The 18147-nt window shown below is 32.5% G+C and overlaps 1 protein-coding gene across 1 annotated transcript; it reads left to right on the top strand.

Annotated features, from left to right (window-relative positions):
• The first annotated feature begins 291 nt into the window (after positions 1-291).
• LOC146997640 (uncharacterized protein F54H12.2-like) lies at positions 292-1065 on the top strand. The gene has a single exon (XM_085814367.1). The coding sequence runs from the start codon at positions 292-294 to the stop codon at positions 1063-1065; it is 774 nt and encodes a 257-aa protein (XP_085670493.1).
• The last annotated feature ends 17082 nt before the right edge of the window (positions 1066-18147 follow it).

Raw genomic sequence — 18147 nt, 5'->3', positions numbered from 1 at the left:
GTAGCAGATTTAAAGATTGGTCCCGTCAATCTTTTCCTTCACTCGCTGTTTTCTCAAGTGGACGTCACTCTAAACGATCGATTAATCTCTTCTTCGAGCAATACGTATCCATATAGAGCTTATATAGAAACTCTATTAAATCATGGGTTCTATTAAATCATGGGTTTTGACAGTAAAACTTCGCAACTTACATGCGAAATATTCTACAAAGATACATTTAGTAAAATATTTACAGATAACGAAGGTTGGATTAAGCATTCCGAATTTTTTAAATTAAGTAATACAATAGATATGATAGGGGGCATTCACTGCGATTTGTTTCATCAAGATAGACTAATGTTGAACCTTGTAGATTTGAAACTAAAACTTATACGAAGTAAACCCGAATTTTGTTTACATGGTAACGAAGGACACAAAGTGGTATTGTATCATGTTTCCCTTTTCGTTCGAAAAGTTCGCGTCAGTCCAGGTATTACTCTCGGACATGCCAAAGCTTTAGAAAAAGCGACAGCAAAATATCCCATTAACAGAGTGTTGTGCAAAGTATATTCTGTACCGCAAGGCAGCATGTCTATCGTACAAGATAACGTCTTCGTCGGGCATATGCCAAAACGGGTGATTGTTGGATGCCTAGATAATGATGCTTTTCACGGAACTTATAAGAAATCACCTTTCGAATTTAATCATTATCACTTAAATTTTATCGGAGCCTATATGGACGGTCAGCCTGTGCCTTACAATCCTCTCGAGCCGAATTTTGATGAAAATAATTATATTCGAGCTTACCAAAGCTTATTTCTCGGAAGAGACAAAGTGAGTCAAGATCATGGTATTTTTATATCGAGAGACGATTATCCCTTAGGTTATACATTATATACCTTCGATTTGTCGCCTGACTTATGTGATGGAGAGCACATGAATCTAATAAAACACAGCAATTTACGTTTAGAAATGAAATTTAGAGCACCACTATCACAAACAATATCTGTTATAGTGTACAGCGAGTTTGAAAATATAATCGAGATTAATAAATCCAGAACTGTTATTTACGACTTTGCAAATTAAGATGTACGCCCTTCAGCTTCATCACATATTGTCTCAAGACATGGACACTGCTCCGTACTTCCAAGGAGTATTTCCTTCTGACATGATACCTATGCCTGGAAAACGATCTGCTATGGTAATAAATGTATCACCCTCTACAGAAAATGGAACGCATTGGCTTGCCCTGTTTATAGAAAATAAAGCCTTGGAATTTTTCGATTCTTACGGAGAGCCTCCGGAGTTTTATGGAAAAAACATCGAGAATTTTGTGTCACATTTTCGTGTAACTCATTATAATAAAATTCGATTTCAAAGTTTAACATCTAATGTATGTGGACAATACTGCATTTATTTTTTATTAAAAAGATGCCAGGGCAAATCTATGTATGATATTTTATATAATCTTTCTTTGTGTAAAAGCAATGATTTTAGAATATACCAATTTGTTAAAAAGAAATATGGTCTTAGAATGACATTTAAAAAATAAAGGTTAGATTTTGATTTGGAAATACTGTGTGTGCATTTTTTTCCACTCATTTTGTTATTAACAAATAATAATAATTTATTATGCTTCTTTTTTTTAATCTAGGTCATTTTTTAAACTATGTAATTTTTGAGGGAGGGAGGGGTACGGAAGAACTATAAATATTTAACTTAAATACAGAAAAGTTCACTTACGATGGAGTTTCCTAAGTTAAAACATCCGTTTACAATGATAGTGGCAGGTCCTACATCTTCAGGAAAAACAATATTTGTTAAAAAAATGATTGAACATAAAAGCATAGATCCTGTTACTACTAAAACAGTGTGGTGCTACGGAGCATATCAGCCATTGTATACCCAAATGCGCGACGTACAGTTTCACGAAGGATTTCCTTCTCATTTGAATAACATTACAAATGCTTTAATCGTGATCGATGATTTAATGTCCGAACTGGGCAATGAATCAAAATTAACAAAACTATTTACCAAAGAAAGCCACCATAAAAATTTAAGCATCATTTTCATCATTCAAAACTTATTTCACAAAGGTAAAGAAATGAGATAAATTTCTCTTAATTGCCATTATATGGTCTTATTTAAAAATCCGCGAGATAAGTCTCAGATCATGCACTTGGGTAGACAACTTTACCCAACAAGAAATAAATTTTTTCAAGAAGTGTTTCAGGATGCAACTTTTAAACCTTCCAGCTATCTGTTGATTGATTTGAAACCTGACACAGAAGAGAGTTTACGTTTACGAACAGGAATATTTCCGGAAGACAAACATTACGTGTATTTACCGCGATAAGAAAACGCTTAGCGGAAATCTGATACAAAACTCAAATTTTAGAATGCATTATCTTTTTTCTTACTTTATTATAAAATGAAAAATCCGCTTATTATTCCACGTTTATATGAAAAGAAGTAAAGGATAAAATATTGGATTTGGAATCCTATAAATACTACAGAATTCATTTCGTAGCTTCATTGAATACTAAAAATGTCAGAATGCGAGCAGCATTTAATAAAGCAACTGAAAACATTAGCAAAGAGTAAATCAAAAAGATTTCTACTTCAAAAAGTTCCAAATAGTATCATCAAATCTTTGTGTGAGTGTGCACTCAATTTAATTCGGGGTAATATACCAGTATCTAAAACTCTGAAAAATAAACTCACTCCTTTTAAGAGAAGTATACGTAAGTTAGCGAACCGTAAAATACCTTTGTACAAAAAACGAGAATTGCTCGTTTAACGAGGTGATGGTTTTCTGAGTTTTCTCTTACCTGCAGCTATATCTGTGATCAGTTCTATTATTAATGGAGTACAGTAAAAAATATCGCCTTATACCGGAAGATCGGTTAGAAAACATGACAGAAGAGTATTTATCAGAAATAGATAAACAAATGTACTCTATATTAAGAAATAAGAATTTGAACGAAAGTGATAAAGCAATGTTATATTCACAAGCACTTCAAAAATTTGTTCATGTTCCTCACCCGGAGAAAGATGTTTCTGTGAAGGCAATGCCAGAGTCAGAAAACATGATTGAAGCAGATAATTCTGTTAAGCCTGAAACCGAAGCAGAGAAAGAAAAAGAAGAAGACGTCATCTAAAAGAATATCCTAGCTGTTGTTCCAGTGAAAAAGAAGCATATAGCCAAGGACATTTACTCCTTTTTAAAAAATAAACAAAATATTTTGTCGTGGACTTCTAAAGGTGAAATTCTGTATAAAGGGGAAACAATTCCTAGATCCAATATTCTTAATTTAATTAACGATTTATTGCGGAATAGGAAAAAAGGGCCTACAGGACGAAATTTATTTCGATCTGTTTTGAAGGAAATGCCTGATGCATTCGGGCATAACGAAAAATTGTTAAGAGAAAAGAAATCCTTAATTGTTTCTAGAATCAAACAAAGCATGTACGCAAGAAAACAGCCATGGATAAAGTACTAAATAAAAATGTTCATTTAACTATAAGTTGTCGAATTTTCCTTACCTGTAAAATACTTTATATATATTTATATTTTATTTCAGAATACTACATTACCCAAAGTAAATGTAAAATATCATCATCGATAAAATTTAACTTTTGAATGCTTCACTGGATAGAATCATCAGTAGCCGAACGGTAGCGTCATAAAATCTGGTAATATCACCCCTTTATCGTATACTAAACGATAATTTTTTTCTTCTTTCTTGTTATAGACTTTCCTCGTCTTAGCATTTCGGCATATTTTATTTGTCGTTTCAACTTTGATGGATGTATCGAAGTCTTTGTTCAAAATTAAAACCTTCATCGCTTCGTAATTCAATTTGCTTGAAGCTTTGTAGTTTAAAGTAAACCCTCTAATTTTACAAGCTGTTAAACCATCTGAAGATGTATAAGCATAATTTTTTGCACCACCTGAATAACCGTAAGAGCCGTGAATAAAGTAATGTTGCATGCATTACAATTTTCTCGAATGTATACATTGATAATTTAGATTTAACCAGAGTGAACTTATACTAACCAGAAATGAAAGACGTTATATATTTGCCGTCTAATTCATCAGTAAAATCTCCCAAATAAGGACCTAAAGGTGGGTCATTCTTGCCATTGGATTCATAAATAATACTGAAAGGAATATAAAAAAAGTATAAGCCTGTTTTTATCCTATATAAACAAATATTTGCATAACAATAATAATACAGGAAATAGGGATTTTAATCATATTAAGAATCCGAATGACGTTTTCACATGAAGGAAAAATTAAGGTTCAGTGTATGTTTGGTGATTTAAGTAGGATGTGTGCAAGAAAATACAAGATATTTTTGTAAAATATTTCAAAGAGTTAGCAAAATTTGTGTTAGTAGTATAAATGAATCTTACTGAATAAAAGGGTTTCTGAATAGTATATATGTATAAATGTCTGTAGAGTAAATAAGAAGAAATGAAATACTATTGGTACGCATCTAAACTTAACTGGGTAGAAATGCTCCATGCATTGGTTTGAGTGGGCTTCATACCATGAAAATTTATTGCTCCTTATAAGATTTTTTTAAAGTCAGTAGGTCTTACAATAAAGAAACATGTGTAAGTCTGTACTTACACATGTTTCTTTCATGGGAAAAAGGAATCAGAAATACAGCATGAATATGTTTTATAAGTTAAATATAAGGGTAAATGTGTAAATGGAAAGAGTAAAAATTACATTTGTCAGACATAGTTTGGTTAATCCTTTGAATAAAAGTAAGACTTGTAAAAGGGAATCAACAAAGTTTTGTATAGTTGGCCAAAAAGTTAATACAGTCATTAATAGTTAGTACAATACATTAGAAGGAAAAGTTCTGAGTATCTCCAACTTAGTAGTAAAAAAGTAAGAAAGTAGTATTCCAGTTAAACTATATAGAATGAGCATTGTGTATATTGGTTTAAAGTTACAGAAAATATTATCTAGTGAAGTTATATGCATGTAAATTCCAGCTTAAAATTTCAAAGATAAAATGTAGGTAAGTTTATGCAGCATACAACACGAGTGAATTTCTATTACTCTACTAGGCTAAGAGACCATGATATCATTTTTCAGCTTTCTGATTGGTCCACAGAAACGTATTCGTTCGCCTATGCGGATGTCTACCCAAAGGAGGAGTGAAAAGGCAGACGCCATTTTCGAACAAAGTCATGCACAAACATGATATGGGTGATGTCATCCTCCCCAAAGCAAATCTTTCAAAATGGCGGATTCAGAGTAAGGTGGTGTTCAAACCAAGATGGCGTTTCAAACCTTATATACATAATTAAGAACCATTTCAACCAAGGAATTGTGGGGTATCGCCTAAAGTACTGGATGCGGTCCCCCTCAATTCCTTTTTATTCATTTTTGCGGGGAGAGCGGGTTTGATTTCCCGTGGAAAGAAAATATATATTACTTCTTCATTTTTTTAAACCATCCAGTTAACTTTAGTAGATGTTATGTACACTAGATGGCGCCAGCAGCAACATTTATTTAAGAAAATCCAATAATGTTTTAAAAAATACCGTTTTTAACTCATTCGCTGCAAATAATAAAATGATTTTGAAACAATCTTCCCATTAGAAATGAAATCACCCGCTTAGAAAAATGTATTGAAAAAAAAAAATAATTAATTTTCTAATTTAAAAATATTCATTAAGAAAAATTAAAACTCCAAATGAACAAAAATAAATTAACACATAGAAAAAGAAAAAAATAAATAAAAGGGATATGAAACACACGTTGAACGCTTTGTCATTTTTTTTTTACAAGTACCCATTTTTATACCTCGCCTCTTAGTAAACCGTGGCTCAGCGGTTAAAACGCGTGGCTGCAGATCCCGACATAGCGGGTTCGGGCCTGGCTGGTGATTTTTGAAGCTGCGCTCTCCAGCAAAAAAAAAATAAATAAAACCACGTGATTCAAAATGGCGGCTATTCGAAGATAATTCAATAAATAATTTAAATTAAATAAAACATTAATTAATTTAATAAGTAATTAGAAAGAAAATTAGATTAAAAAATAATCCAATATGGCGGGATACATTCAAGATGGCGGATTCAAAAATGAACGCGTGGAACAATCGTCGTTGCCACAAAATCAAAACGAAACTTTCCCCCCAAATCCTCGTTGCCATCCAAAATACCTAAATCCTAAAAATCTCCATGCACTTCTACTTCCACTTCCAAAACAAACACTTCTACTTTCACTTCTAAACAACCCAACTCCAATCAACAAAATGGCGGCACTTCCGGTCACGTGACCTCTGACGTCACTTCCGCCGCCGCAGTGGGGCCAATACTACTAACCTAATTCCTTATTTGGAAATTTTTCAAACAATTTTATGCCAATTTTATCATATGTTGTTTTAAACAAGAAATCTGTATTATTTTCTTTAGTAAATTCTGAAAAAGCATGTTTCTGTTTTTTTTTTTTTTTTTTTCTTTGTTTAATTCTCCTTGCCAAAGTATTGGCTTAGTTTTAAAAGCTTACATTAGTACAAACTGCGACACAGTGTGTCTAGGTGAGATTATTTGTTTCAAAGTGTCTGCTAATAATTTCAAATATTTTCTCTCCAGTTGCTTTTCCTTCCCAAATATTACAACATTAAAAATATATCTGAGATAAACGATGAATTGAAACATTTTAGTAATGTCAGTAGTTTCATTAAGTTTTATAGTAAAGACTGGATTTTGTATTCTATAGTGTCTGATATGACAAAAATTTGGTGAGAAACGGTATCTTTTTTTAATGCTATTTATTGTTTTTAAATCGTTACTATATTTTTCTGCATGCATAAAGGATGTAATTTTAATTGCTGAAGGAAGAATGAGCGATTCTCCAATTGTTTGAGGTTTTAAATTTTTTGCAATTAAATATGAAACTTTTAAGGATGCCTGTAAATCATTCTCAGGAACTGTTGTATATTTTCGCAAAATTGCATTTTAATTTTTCATGCTCTCAGCTCATTCCTTAAAAAATTCTTCAGATTTATTTACTTAATCTTTACGTTTAGTTTCTCATGTACTTTTCAGTTTCACTGGCGCAAATCGCTCCAAGCAGACTTTGTTGGTGACAACATACAATATACACATAAAAAATGTTAACAAATGTTAGTTCTAAGAATTTTTTTATTTTGATGGCATAAACATTTTAATATATTTTAAAATTTTGTAAAAAGCCAATAAATAAAGATAATAAATTTGTAAAAAGACATTAAGAATTTACTATATTTTCATGGTTCAACATCCTGATTTGCCGGTTCGTATCACATGACACCACGTGATCTCATCTCACGTAAACTACACTACAAAAATCTAATTCTCTCAGTAATTATCTACATTAATTTCAAGTTAAATCTTAATTTGGAATACAAGTTTAAATGCAAGAATTATTTCAATTCGTACAAATACACTCAGAAATTATGTAAAATCGCAGTGCTTTATTTCGCTACTGCATTCTCATTAGAATTGATGAATTTAACCCTTGATTTTGCCTTTTCTATATTTTTGCCTTCGGGTAAGTGATGTGATTGCAGTCTAATTGACTTTAATTAACGTGAATGGTCTTGGGGCATAAAATTTAATTATCTTGTAAAAATTCTATGTAGTTGTATGCCAGTATTGAAAGAAACAATCAATCTGATAAGAAATGTTTCGAAAATGAAGCGTTGGCAGAGAAGATATTCCGTTTGGCATCAGTTGTACCATTGTTGGCGACTTTATTGTTTGCGGCGGCAAAACGGGAAAAGTACCGTTTCTAAATGTGTTTTTAATTTCGCAGATTTCATGCTTTCCATGTGCCAAGTTTTCACTGTATTTAACACACAATGGGTATTCATTTTCCATAGATAATGCAACATGTAAAACAGTATAAAATAAACTCTTCTTGATATTTACTCAATTTTTTTTTTACAAGTAGAAAGAGAGCCAATGGTTTTATTTTTGTTTGCATTTTCATTAACAGTTTTTCTCTTAAGTTTATTTGATGTTGAACCATCCATACCGTTTCTCGTGTGAAATACCCAATGTTCACAAGAGATTTTGGGCCATTTAACCATCATGAACAAAATTTCAACTAAAATAAAACTGTTTTTATTATCCTTCGAGACACTACTGAATTTTCCAATGCTTAGGAAATATTAAGTGCTTACTTGACAACAAATTTGATTAGAAATAAGAAACATAGTTTATAAATGATGCATATTACAATTAGAAATTGCATGCAAGACACTACTAAGATAGCCGAAAAAACTACATCTTAGCTGCGCATATGCAATTGCTTTGAAATTTGATTCGAGCTGTTTGGAAATCATGAAACATAACACATAAATCAAGTGGAAAGCAATAAAATTAAAATTAAAATATGGAAATGTTTAATTTAAAATTCCTGGCAAATGTTAAAAAACATCCAATATCTTTTATTGTCAAATAAATTTCTTTGAATTTGGTGACCCCCCACAAATTTGTTCATGACTCCCAGGTTAAAATTTTGTAAAAAAGCAATACAAGTTATCAATTGCATTTTGAAGGGGGGGGGAAATGATTTCAGGCTTGTCTTCAACAGAACAGCATGCAATGGAGTATTTTCAAATTTACGGGAAAGTACGACTTATGTGAAAATTGATAAACATTGGCTGTCCAATCTGAAAACTGAATTACGGTTTAATATGTTATGTTCATAGCTTGTGTATTTTGATTATCTAACTAAATACAGAATGATCTGTTCCTTCAAACTTCTGCTGGAATAACTGCTAGAATATCTATCCCATTTCAGATGAACAGAAAGCAAGTGTTGTATTCTTATTCAACAATTACAATACTCTTGCATAATACTTACAAGGAATGAGTTAGGTTATTTAACTAAAGTGCAGTCAATTTTATTTCTTATTTACATGAATGATGTATCACACAATGCTGTGTAGGCTGGTCACCTAGCGATGATGACTCAAAATGCATCTCTGCATTCAGGCATACACTCCTTTCGAAAATATAACCATGCACTGGAGTCCTAGCTTCAGCAGGTACATTTTGTTGTGCTATGCAATCTCTTTGGGTCCTAAATTCTAAAAACTTTTCCACTCCTAAATTCGAAAAATTTTGCTACTCGATATTTCTGTAAATTCCAAAATTTTGCACACCTGCCATAACTGCACTGGCTGTGGCCTCAGTTATTCAATGCTCCAACAAAATCAAATATTGTAACGTTATTTTAGACCAGACTTTCTTAAACTGTAGATCGCAACCCCCATCTACAGCAAGGGGTTGCAAAAAACTTTAGTAGTTTTGGTATTTCTTAAACTTAATATAATAATTTTGCAATTACCCAATATTTTTACACAATGTGTGTGAAAATAGATAAAGATAAGACAATACAGACAAAGAGAAAAACAAAAATGTTTCAACTCATTCTGTTTATAATATAAATGTTCATTTTACTTGCTTTACTCGTGACGCTGTCATTTCGTCTGTTACCGAATTAAAATTTTCACATTGTTCTATGTCTTAAAATGAGAAATTAAAGATAATGACCTAAAACTGCAATACTATCTTACAATACAAGTGAAAAAATTGACAGTTTCACTCATGCACATGTCGGATTTTCGGAATATGGGGTTCCACAAAATTTTCGTAAATATTTTGGGGTCATGAAAAAAATTTATGATAAAAAAGGGTCACAACTGAAAAAACGTTTAAGAAGCTCTGTTTTAGACCAATCAGTTTCCTGACGCCAACCAAATTTTTTGCCTGTTTTGTTTCTCAGCCGAATTATGTGGAATTTTTCTATATTTTTACTGTTTCAGCTGAATGGAAAAACATGCTAAAATGTTTCAAATGACTATTAGGGGAAAAGAATCAAATACCCCACATTATTATCTCTATTTATCTCCTGTTTTGATTCTGAGTTATGTTTTTTGATAGAATTTTTCCAATATTACATATTTCAGTTCAACAAAAAATCAACTTTTAAAATATTGAGGAAAAGCATGTACTAAAATGTTTCAAAATGAAAATGTGAGATAAATAAATTTATAAATTAGTTTTTTTTAGAAGTGTAGGAGTTCTTATATATAGTATATAAAGAAATTTGGATCCAACTTTTCACAAAGACTTAAAAATTGAAGTTCAAATGATCTTCATGAAATCATATAAATGTAGAACAAGAATACTTTAAAATGTAAAAATTAACACGTTGACTGCCGCGCGAATTTTACGTGATTTGCCCATGACGGCAACTTGAAATTTTTATTATGCGATATATATTATGTCGAAATATTATCTACAGAAAATAATGTTATATAATTGTGCTTCATGCTGGGGGTCACCAGCGACCCCCAAACATCTGTAAACCATTTTTGTGATTTATAATTTAAATTTTTACGATTTATTATTCTTCAAACCATTATAATAACAATGGTACTATTTAAAAATTTATCAGTATCGATATTTATTCTAATTATGTATTTTACTGTTTGTCACGTTGCCGGTGGCACCCACGGCGCTGTAGCCAAGTCGAGTGCCGGTCACCGGTGACCCCACGGCAGTCAACATGTTAAAATAAACCATCACAAGAAAGAACAAAAAAGTAGTATAAAAGAACAAGAAAGGTGAGGAATCCAACCAACTTTAACATAATATCATCAGGAGCAGGTATGTTGAATTTAATTACATTTCCCCATCTAAAACAAAATCCTTGCTTTTCTGTATCCAGAATCAGCTGATGAACCATTTCAATATATTTTTTATCTTAATAGTTCCCACGAAAATTCTAGTCATCCTCAAAGCGAAGGAAAATCATTAAAAATATCTTCCAATTTAAAAATATTTTTCTAATTTAAAAAGAATCTTTAAAAAAAAATGAAAACATGCCCTTAAAAATGTAGAAAAAATTAAAATCCTGCAGTGGAAAATCTTTGAAAGTTCAAAATAATTTGAACACAAAACTTTACTAGAACCTCTTATCAAACAGCAGTAGCAAAGGAAAATAAGGAGGGGGAAGTAAAATCATTAAAAATATCTTCCAATTTAAAAAGAGTTTACTAGTCTAAACAGGATTTTATCAAGTTAAATTGAATTTCAATTTTTATTCTTTCTGAAAAATTGGTTCTAAATTTCTTTCTTTATATATTTACTGATCAATTGTTAGCAGCATAATGCACGAAAATTTTTGGAAGGATTATAAATTTTCCTTTTAAAAAATTATTTGTATATACATAGTCCAAACACATCTGCATACAGTGGAATATGTTGAACACGAAATACCGTTTAACATGAAATAATGCAACGGTCCCAACAAACTACTATGTATTTTCATGCTGTTGTGTAATTTGAAGAAAAAGGCTAGAGGGCGCTGTTGCTCGCTTAGTTGTAAGAGAATAAAGTTTGTTCATGTTGAAGGCGGCGGCCTAAGAATACGCTCTGTATATAGTAATTAAAATATTGTTAAAAATGAAAAAGTGTTAAAATTAGTGAACTCACTGAACCACCATTATCTGACTTGGAGATGCACAAAATATTATTAGATGGTGCATCGGCGTAAGGAATTAAGGTTTTGTGAAGATTTTAGGTGTTCGATCCAAGTGTTTCGATTTAGGATATTTCATATTCAAGGGACAATGGAATTCCAAATAAAGGTAGGGAAATCTTAAATTAATTATTTATTGATTATTTGTAGTACATTAGTAAGTATTTATTATTGCTGTCGTGGGTGTATTTAAATTAAATAAAATGGAAGAGAAGTTAGATAGATTGAAACGTAAACGTTCCACATTGAGATCGTCTGTTACTAGGTTAATTAAAGTGATTGAAGATAAATTAAAAATTGAAGGAGAGGAAAATTCGATTAAAGAATTACGAGAATTGTTTGAATTATTAACCGAAAAGAAAAATAATTTGAGAAAGCTTGATGATGAAATACAAGAGTTAATTGATGTTAACTTAATTGAAGAAGATTGTAGTACAAGCGAAGAATACAATGACAAATGTATAATTGCTTGTAGTCAAATTAAGCAGTTTCTAGGTGCGGTTACCGCAGTACCGCCAGCAAGGAATCCCCAAAGTTCTGATTTAAACCAGTCTAGTGGTAATGGAATTTTGCATGTAAGTTCCAGTTCTAGTGGGAGTAGTACGCTGAAATTACCAAAATTAATGATTGATAAATTTTGGGGAGACCCCAAACAATGGAATGAATTTTGGAATAGTTTCGAAAATTCGATACATAAAAACGAAACGCTTTCAAAAATACAAAAATTTGTATACTTAAAAACATTCTTAACGGGACAAGCTTCGAATGTTGTGTCAGGCTTTGAGTTAACAGAAAGTAATTATGATAGTTGTGTAGCATTACTAAAGAACAGATATGGTCGAAAAGACCTGATCATTAATTCGTTCATGAATAAAATTCTCAATTTGGAAGCCGTTAAAAATTCTGCTAACGTAAAGGCTTTACGTAAATTGTATGACGAATTAGAAGTTTCGATTCGTAATTTGGAAACTTTAGAAGTAACTTCTGGCTCATATGGACATTTACTAATCCCAATATTATTAAAATTAATTCCGGACGATTTAGTTTTGGAATTTAATCGGCAAAGAGGATCGAAAGATAAAGTTGAAGTTTCGGAATTAACACAATTTATTAAAACGGAAATAGAATGCAGGGAAGTTTCAAATCTAGTATTAAGCGAAAGGAAAAATTCTGTGCCTCCGCGAGTCGATCAATCAAAATATGAAACTAGAAAATATGTAAAAAATACACCCACGGCTGCATTTCATACTGCAGTTAACCGAAAATGCATCTTTTGTGATAATTTGCACGAGTCATTTAAATGCGAAGTGAATGTTTCTGATAAATTAAAGAAACTAAGATCCGAAAACCGCTGCTTTTCTTGTTTTAAAAAATTCCATACATCAAAAGGGTGCAGAAATAAAACTAAATGTAATAAATGTGGCGGTATGTATCACAATTAATCGATTTGTACTAATAAATCCCTTGTAAACAAAAAGTCGGAACAAGGTTATTCCAAAAATGAAACTGAATCTCTGACTTTGAATTCTGAGGAAAGAAATAAAGTTCAAAACTTAAAATTGATTTCTTCTGTTCCTCAAGGTGATAATAATAATGACTGTAATGCCAGGGAAATATTATTACAAACTTGTACAGTTTATGCTTGTTCTAGGTATAAAGCAAAATTAACTAGATTAATTCTTGATCAAGGCAGTCACAGATCCTTTATAACGAAAAAATTGGCCGACCATTTAAAACTTACTCCAATCCGTTATGAAAGACTTTCTGTTTATTCATTTGGTGCGACGAAGGCAATGAATCATTCCTATCCGGTTGTTGAAATCGAAATTCAGAATTGGAAACAAAATAACAAAATAAAAATTGAATATTTGATCTTGGATGTTATTTCCTCGGCGTCCATCAGTGTGCCTAGTAAACAAATTGCATACTTCATGGAGCATATGGGGTTGCAGATCGCCGATTGCACAAGAAAAAATAACATAGATGTTGAGATATTAATTGGCGGGGATGAATTCTGGAATGTAGTTTATTCTGAAAGAATTAAAATATCTGAAGGGTTGTACGCAGTCAGTTCTGTGTTTGGTTGGGTTGCCGCAGGAATCGAGAAAAATAAAACAAACAAAAATTGTTCTGAAAATTTAGCGGTAATGACAAACACTTTTATGTTGAAAGATTTAAGAGGTTTTTGGGAATTAGAACATATGGGAATTAATGATTCTGGTGATTATTCCGATATTGACTGCGAAATAGTAGACCAGTTTGAAAGAAATTTGCAGTTTAAAAACGGAAGATGTGAGGCAAATTTAATCTGGAAATACAGTCCGAATAATTTTGGAAATAATTTTGGAAATAATTTTGAGGTAGATAAGAAACGATTCGCAAACCTTCACAATAAACTAAGTAAAACTCCGGAGATTTTTCAGCAATATAAAAATATAATTGAGAACCAGATATTAGAAGGAATTGTGGAGGAATGTCCGAATAATGATACAAATTTGGGATATTTTATGCCTCACCGAACAGTGATACGACCTAGTGAAACTACTAAGGTAAGAATTGTGTACGATGCTAGCTCAAGGACAGAGTACACGAATTCGTTAAATGACTGCCTTGAATCGGGACCTAATCTAAATCCAAATATACTAGACATTATGTTAAATTTTCGTAAGTTTAAGATAGCGTTTTGTGGAGACGTTGAAAAAGCCCCTTTGATGATAGGAATTGCTGAAGGTGATAGAAAATTTCTAAAATTTCTTTGGTTTAATGAAAATAATGACTCCTTTAAGATTATGCAAATGTGTCGCGTAGCTTTCGGTTTGACTATATCTCCTTTCATTTTGGCCGCCACTATAAAATATCACATTCGAAAATATAAAGATAAAATACCGGACAGTTTCCAAATGTTAAATTCTTCTGTCTATGTCGATGACCTATATTTTGGAGCAGGAACGGTTGAAGATGCATATCGGTTATCTGTAGATGCGGTTAACATATTTAAGGATGCTGGGATGAATTTCAGAAAATTAAGAACTAATTCTAAAGCATTAAACGATTTATGGGTCTCAAATGGGATTAAGGAATCAGACAACAAATTAACTAGTGAATCGAATTTCTTAGACATGATTTGGAATTCCATTGAAGACAATATAAAGTTAAATTTAAAAAATTTAATTGACTTTTCTACTGGAAACGATTTTGCTACAAAAAGGAAACTTTTGCAAAGTATCGCCCAAATATACGATCCATTTGGATTTATTGCACCCTTTGTTATTCGGGCGAAAATTATTATGCAAGAAATCTGGTGTTCCGGTTCTGACTGGGATGAGGTCCTTCCTGCAAAGATTAAGGACAAATTCAACATTTGGCGGGAGGAACTTAATGATTTAACTGAAATATCGATACAGCGAAATTTCTTTGATGACGATCCAATGAATATAAGCCTTCACCTATTTTCGGACGCTAGTCCTAAAGCATATGGGGCCATCGCATATTTCAGATATTGTACGAGTGATTCTAAAATTAAAACTTCCTTTATCATGTCAAAGTGCAGGGTTGCACCTTTAAGAGCAATCACTCTTCCTCGTTTAGAGTTAATGGCAGCACTCGTGGCTGCTCGAATGTATAAATATTTGAAAAAAATTGTTTCGTGATTTCATTGAGGATGTTTATTTTTGGAGTGATTCCGAAATCGCCATTACTTGGATTAAAGGTTCGCCAAATAATTGGAAACCATTTATCGCCAATCGTGTTACAGAAATACAGAGTATATGCAACAAAAAATTGTGGAACCACTGCGAAGGAAAACAAAATCCTTCCTATTTACTAACTCGAGGAATTAGTGCTCAGTCACTAGTTAAGAATGATCTGTGGTGGCATGGGCCACACTGGTTACGTTTTCCTATTGAAAACTTTCCAAAACAAAAGAAATTAAAACCAAATTCAGAATCGTTGGAGTTAAGAAAAAGTATTATTTTGACTGCACCTGTAATTAACAATGAATCCCCAATTTTGCATATAGAAAAATTCAGTTCTTTAGGAAATTTACTTCGAATTACTGCCTATGTATTTAGATTTATTGGGAGGCTTCGGAAAAGGTCTACAGGGAATGGACCTTTAAGTGCTTTTGAGATTAAAGCAGCTGAACATTATTGGGTAAAAATTACGCAACGAGAATCGTATCAAGCGGAAATAATTAAGTTATCAAATAAAAAATCAATTCTCGATTCTTCCATCTACTCCCTTAATCCAAGGCTTGATGAGGAGGGAATTCTTCGGTTGAAAGGTCGCATTCAATTTACAGACTGTCACGAGAATTTAAAACATCCTATTCTATTACCCTCAAAATGCAAGTTTACCGAGTTGATCATCATGGACTCGCATGAAAGGGTATTCCATGCTGGAGTTAATTCGACACTAACTCAGATCAGAGACAAATATTGGATCATTAAGGGAAGACAGCGTGTTAAGACTATCATCAGCAAATGTGTAATATGCAAACGATATAGTGCTCGTCCTGGGGTACAGGATATCGCTCCACTTCCTCCAGACAGAATCCAAGAGTCGCCTCCATTTGCTGTGACCGGGTTGGACTTCGCCGGTCCATTTTTTACGAAAGACTGGCAAGGTAAAGTTTACATGCTGTTGTTAACGTGTGCGGTCACTCGTGCCTTATATATAGAGATAGTAACTGATCTCAGCACTGAAAGTTTTTTGCTAGCTTTCCGAAGATTTTTAGCTCGCCGAGGACTGTGTACCACCGTGTACTCCGATAATGCCAAGACTTTTAAAAGAGCTGATAAAGAAATAAAACATATTTTTAAAACTTTGAGTGACTCATCTGTGAAAGAATTATTTTCTGCTAGAGGCATAAATTGGAAATTTATTATTGAGAGGGGTCCATGGTGGGGAGGGTTTTGGGAGCGTATGGTACGAACCATAAAATCCAGCTTATGCAAAATTATTGGTCGAGCATCCCTTACTGTGAAAGAGCTTGAAATCCAGGCAATGATTAATTGTAGATCAATTACCTACGTGTTTACCGATCCCAATGAACCTTCTCCACTAACACCCTCTCATTTTCTGGTTGGTAGATGATTACTATCTCTGTCGTGCTAATCAAATAACATTCCAGAAATCTCTGGACAATAGGGCAAATTTTGGAATTAATGCCAGGCAGAGATGGTAAAATAAGATCTTGCATAATTAAAACACCTACTGGTACCTTAAAAAGGCCTATACAATTGTTATATAATATGGAACTTAACTAATGTTTGTATTTTGTATTTTTAGGTTTGATTCTCCTGACCTTGCTGATAGGTATCATTTAATGTTTTGTAAAATTTTATGTGCTTATAATTATGTATGCATGTTTGTTATATTTATCCATTTCTCCAGGATTTATTGTCGAAATATTAATTGAATATTCTAGAATATATTATTGAAAGATGAACTCTCCACCGAGTTCAGGTGGGGAGTGTTGTGTAATTTGAAGAAAAAGGCTAGAGGGCGCTGTTGCTCGCTTAGTTGTAAGAGAATAAAGTTTGTTCATGTTGAAGGCGGCGGCCTAAGAATACGCTCTGTATATAGTAATTAAAATATTGTTAAAAATGAAAAAGTGTTAAAATTAGTGAACTCACTGAACCACCATTATCTGACTTGGAGATGCACAAAATATTATTAGACATGCATTTTGTTTCTTTTAACATGAAACAAAAATCGCTTAACACGAAAAGATATCCTTTCTGGAAATGAACAAAATACAGAAAACATTGGCATCGCAGGCGAGATTTAAGCGGGGTGTGAAATGAAAGAGAGGTGGTTTCACATGTTTTGTAGAAAAGAGGCTAATTTGGCTTTGAAATACCCTCAGAATAGCCTGTGACACGAGCCAGTTTTGTTTACCTACGCTACTTTCGCCTTCCACATGAACAAACATCTCATATCTCGTCAGTTAGCTTTGGAATTCAGTGATGAGTACATGGCAGTGTGAGTAAAAATTAGTGAGTTTGGCTCATATGTTGCACTGCATAGAATTCAGCGACTCCAAAGATAAATGAAACTTATTTTCATTACACACGATTCTCAACAGTATCAGATTCTTTGGCACCGAAACAAATGAAGAAGTAGGATATTGAAACTGAGCTGACACTTAATGAAATGTTTGAGAAAGTTTCTGTATTAATAAACTGTCCTACTGTACTATCGGAAGAATTCGTTGCAGTAGTTTATGATAATGTGTGTACAGCCCCAATTATGGCAGACAAAGTTATTTTGGAGTTTGTTCAAAGCTAAAAAGACATCATTGATGCAGATTCTGATGACGAAAATAAAATGAATGGAGTTCCCGTTCTCACGTTATCCGAAATGAGGAATATCATAAAAAGTATGGACAGTTATTTAGACGCACATTCCAATGGTGAAATGAATAACAAAATGTTCGACGTTGAACAATTTGATGCTAAAAAAGACAATGCAAAGAAAAATATCAGATTATTTTCCCAAAACTCAATAAATGTTTTGTTTTTAAAAAAACATGAAAATTTTGTTTTAAATTCCATGAAGTTCTTGTGGATGTTTTTCTTTCATTGATTTATTAAATACAT

The sequence above is a fragment of the Stegodyphus dumicola genome, chromosome 4 (assembly GCF_044657685.1).
Source record: "Stegodyphus dumicola isolate Sdum_Otavi_A_Nest chromosome 4, ASM4465768v1".
Classification (NCBI taxonomy): Eukaryota; Metazoa; Arthropoda; class Arachnida; order Araneae; family Eresidae; genus Stegodyphus; species Stegodyphus dumicola.
Note: the sequence above shows the minus strand (reverse complement) of the source record. Positions and strands in the feature narration are given on the sequence as shown.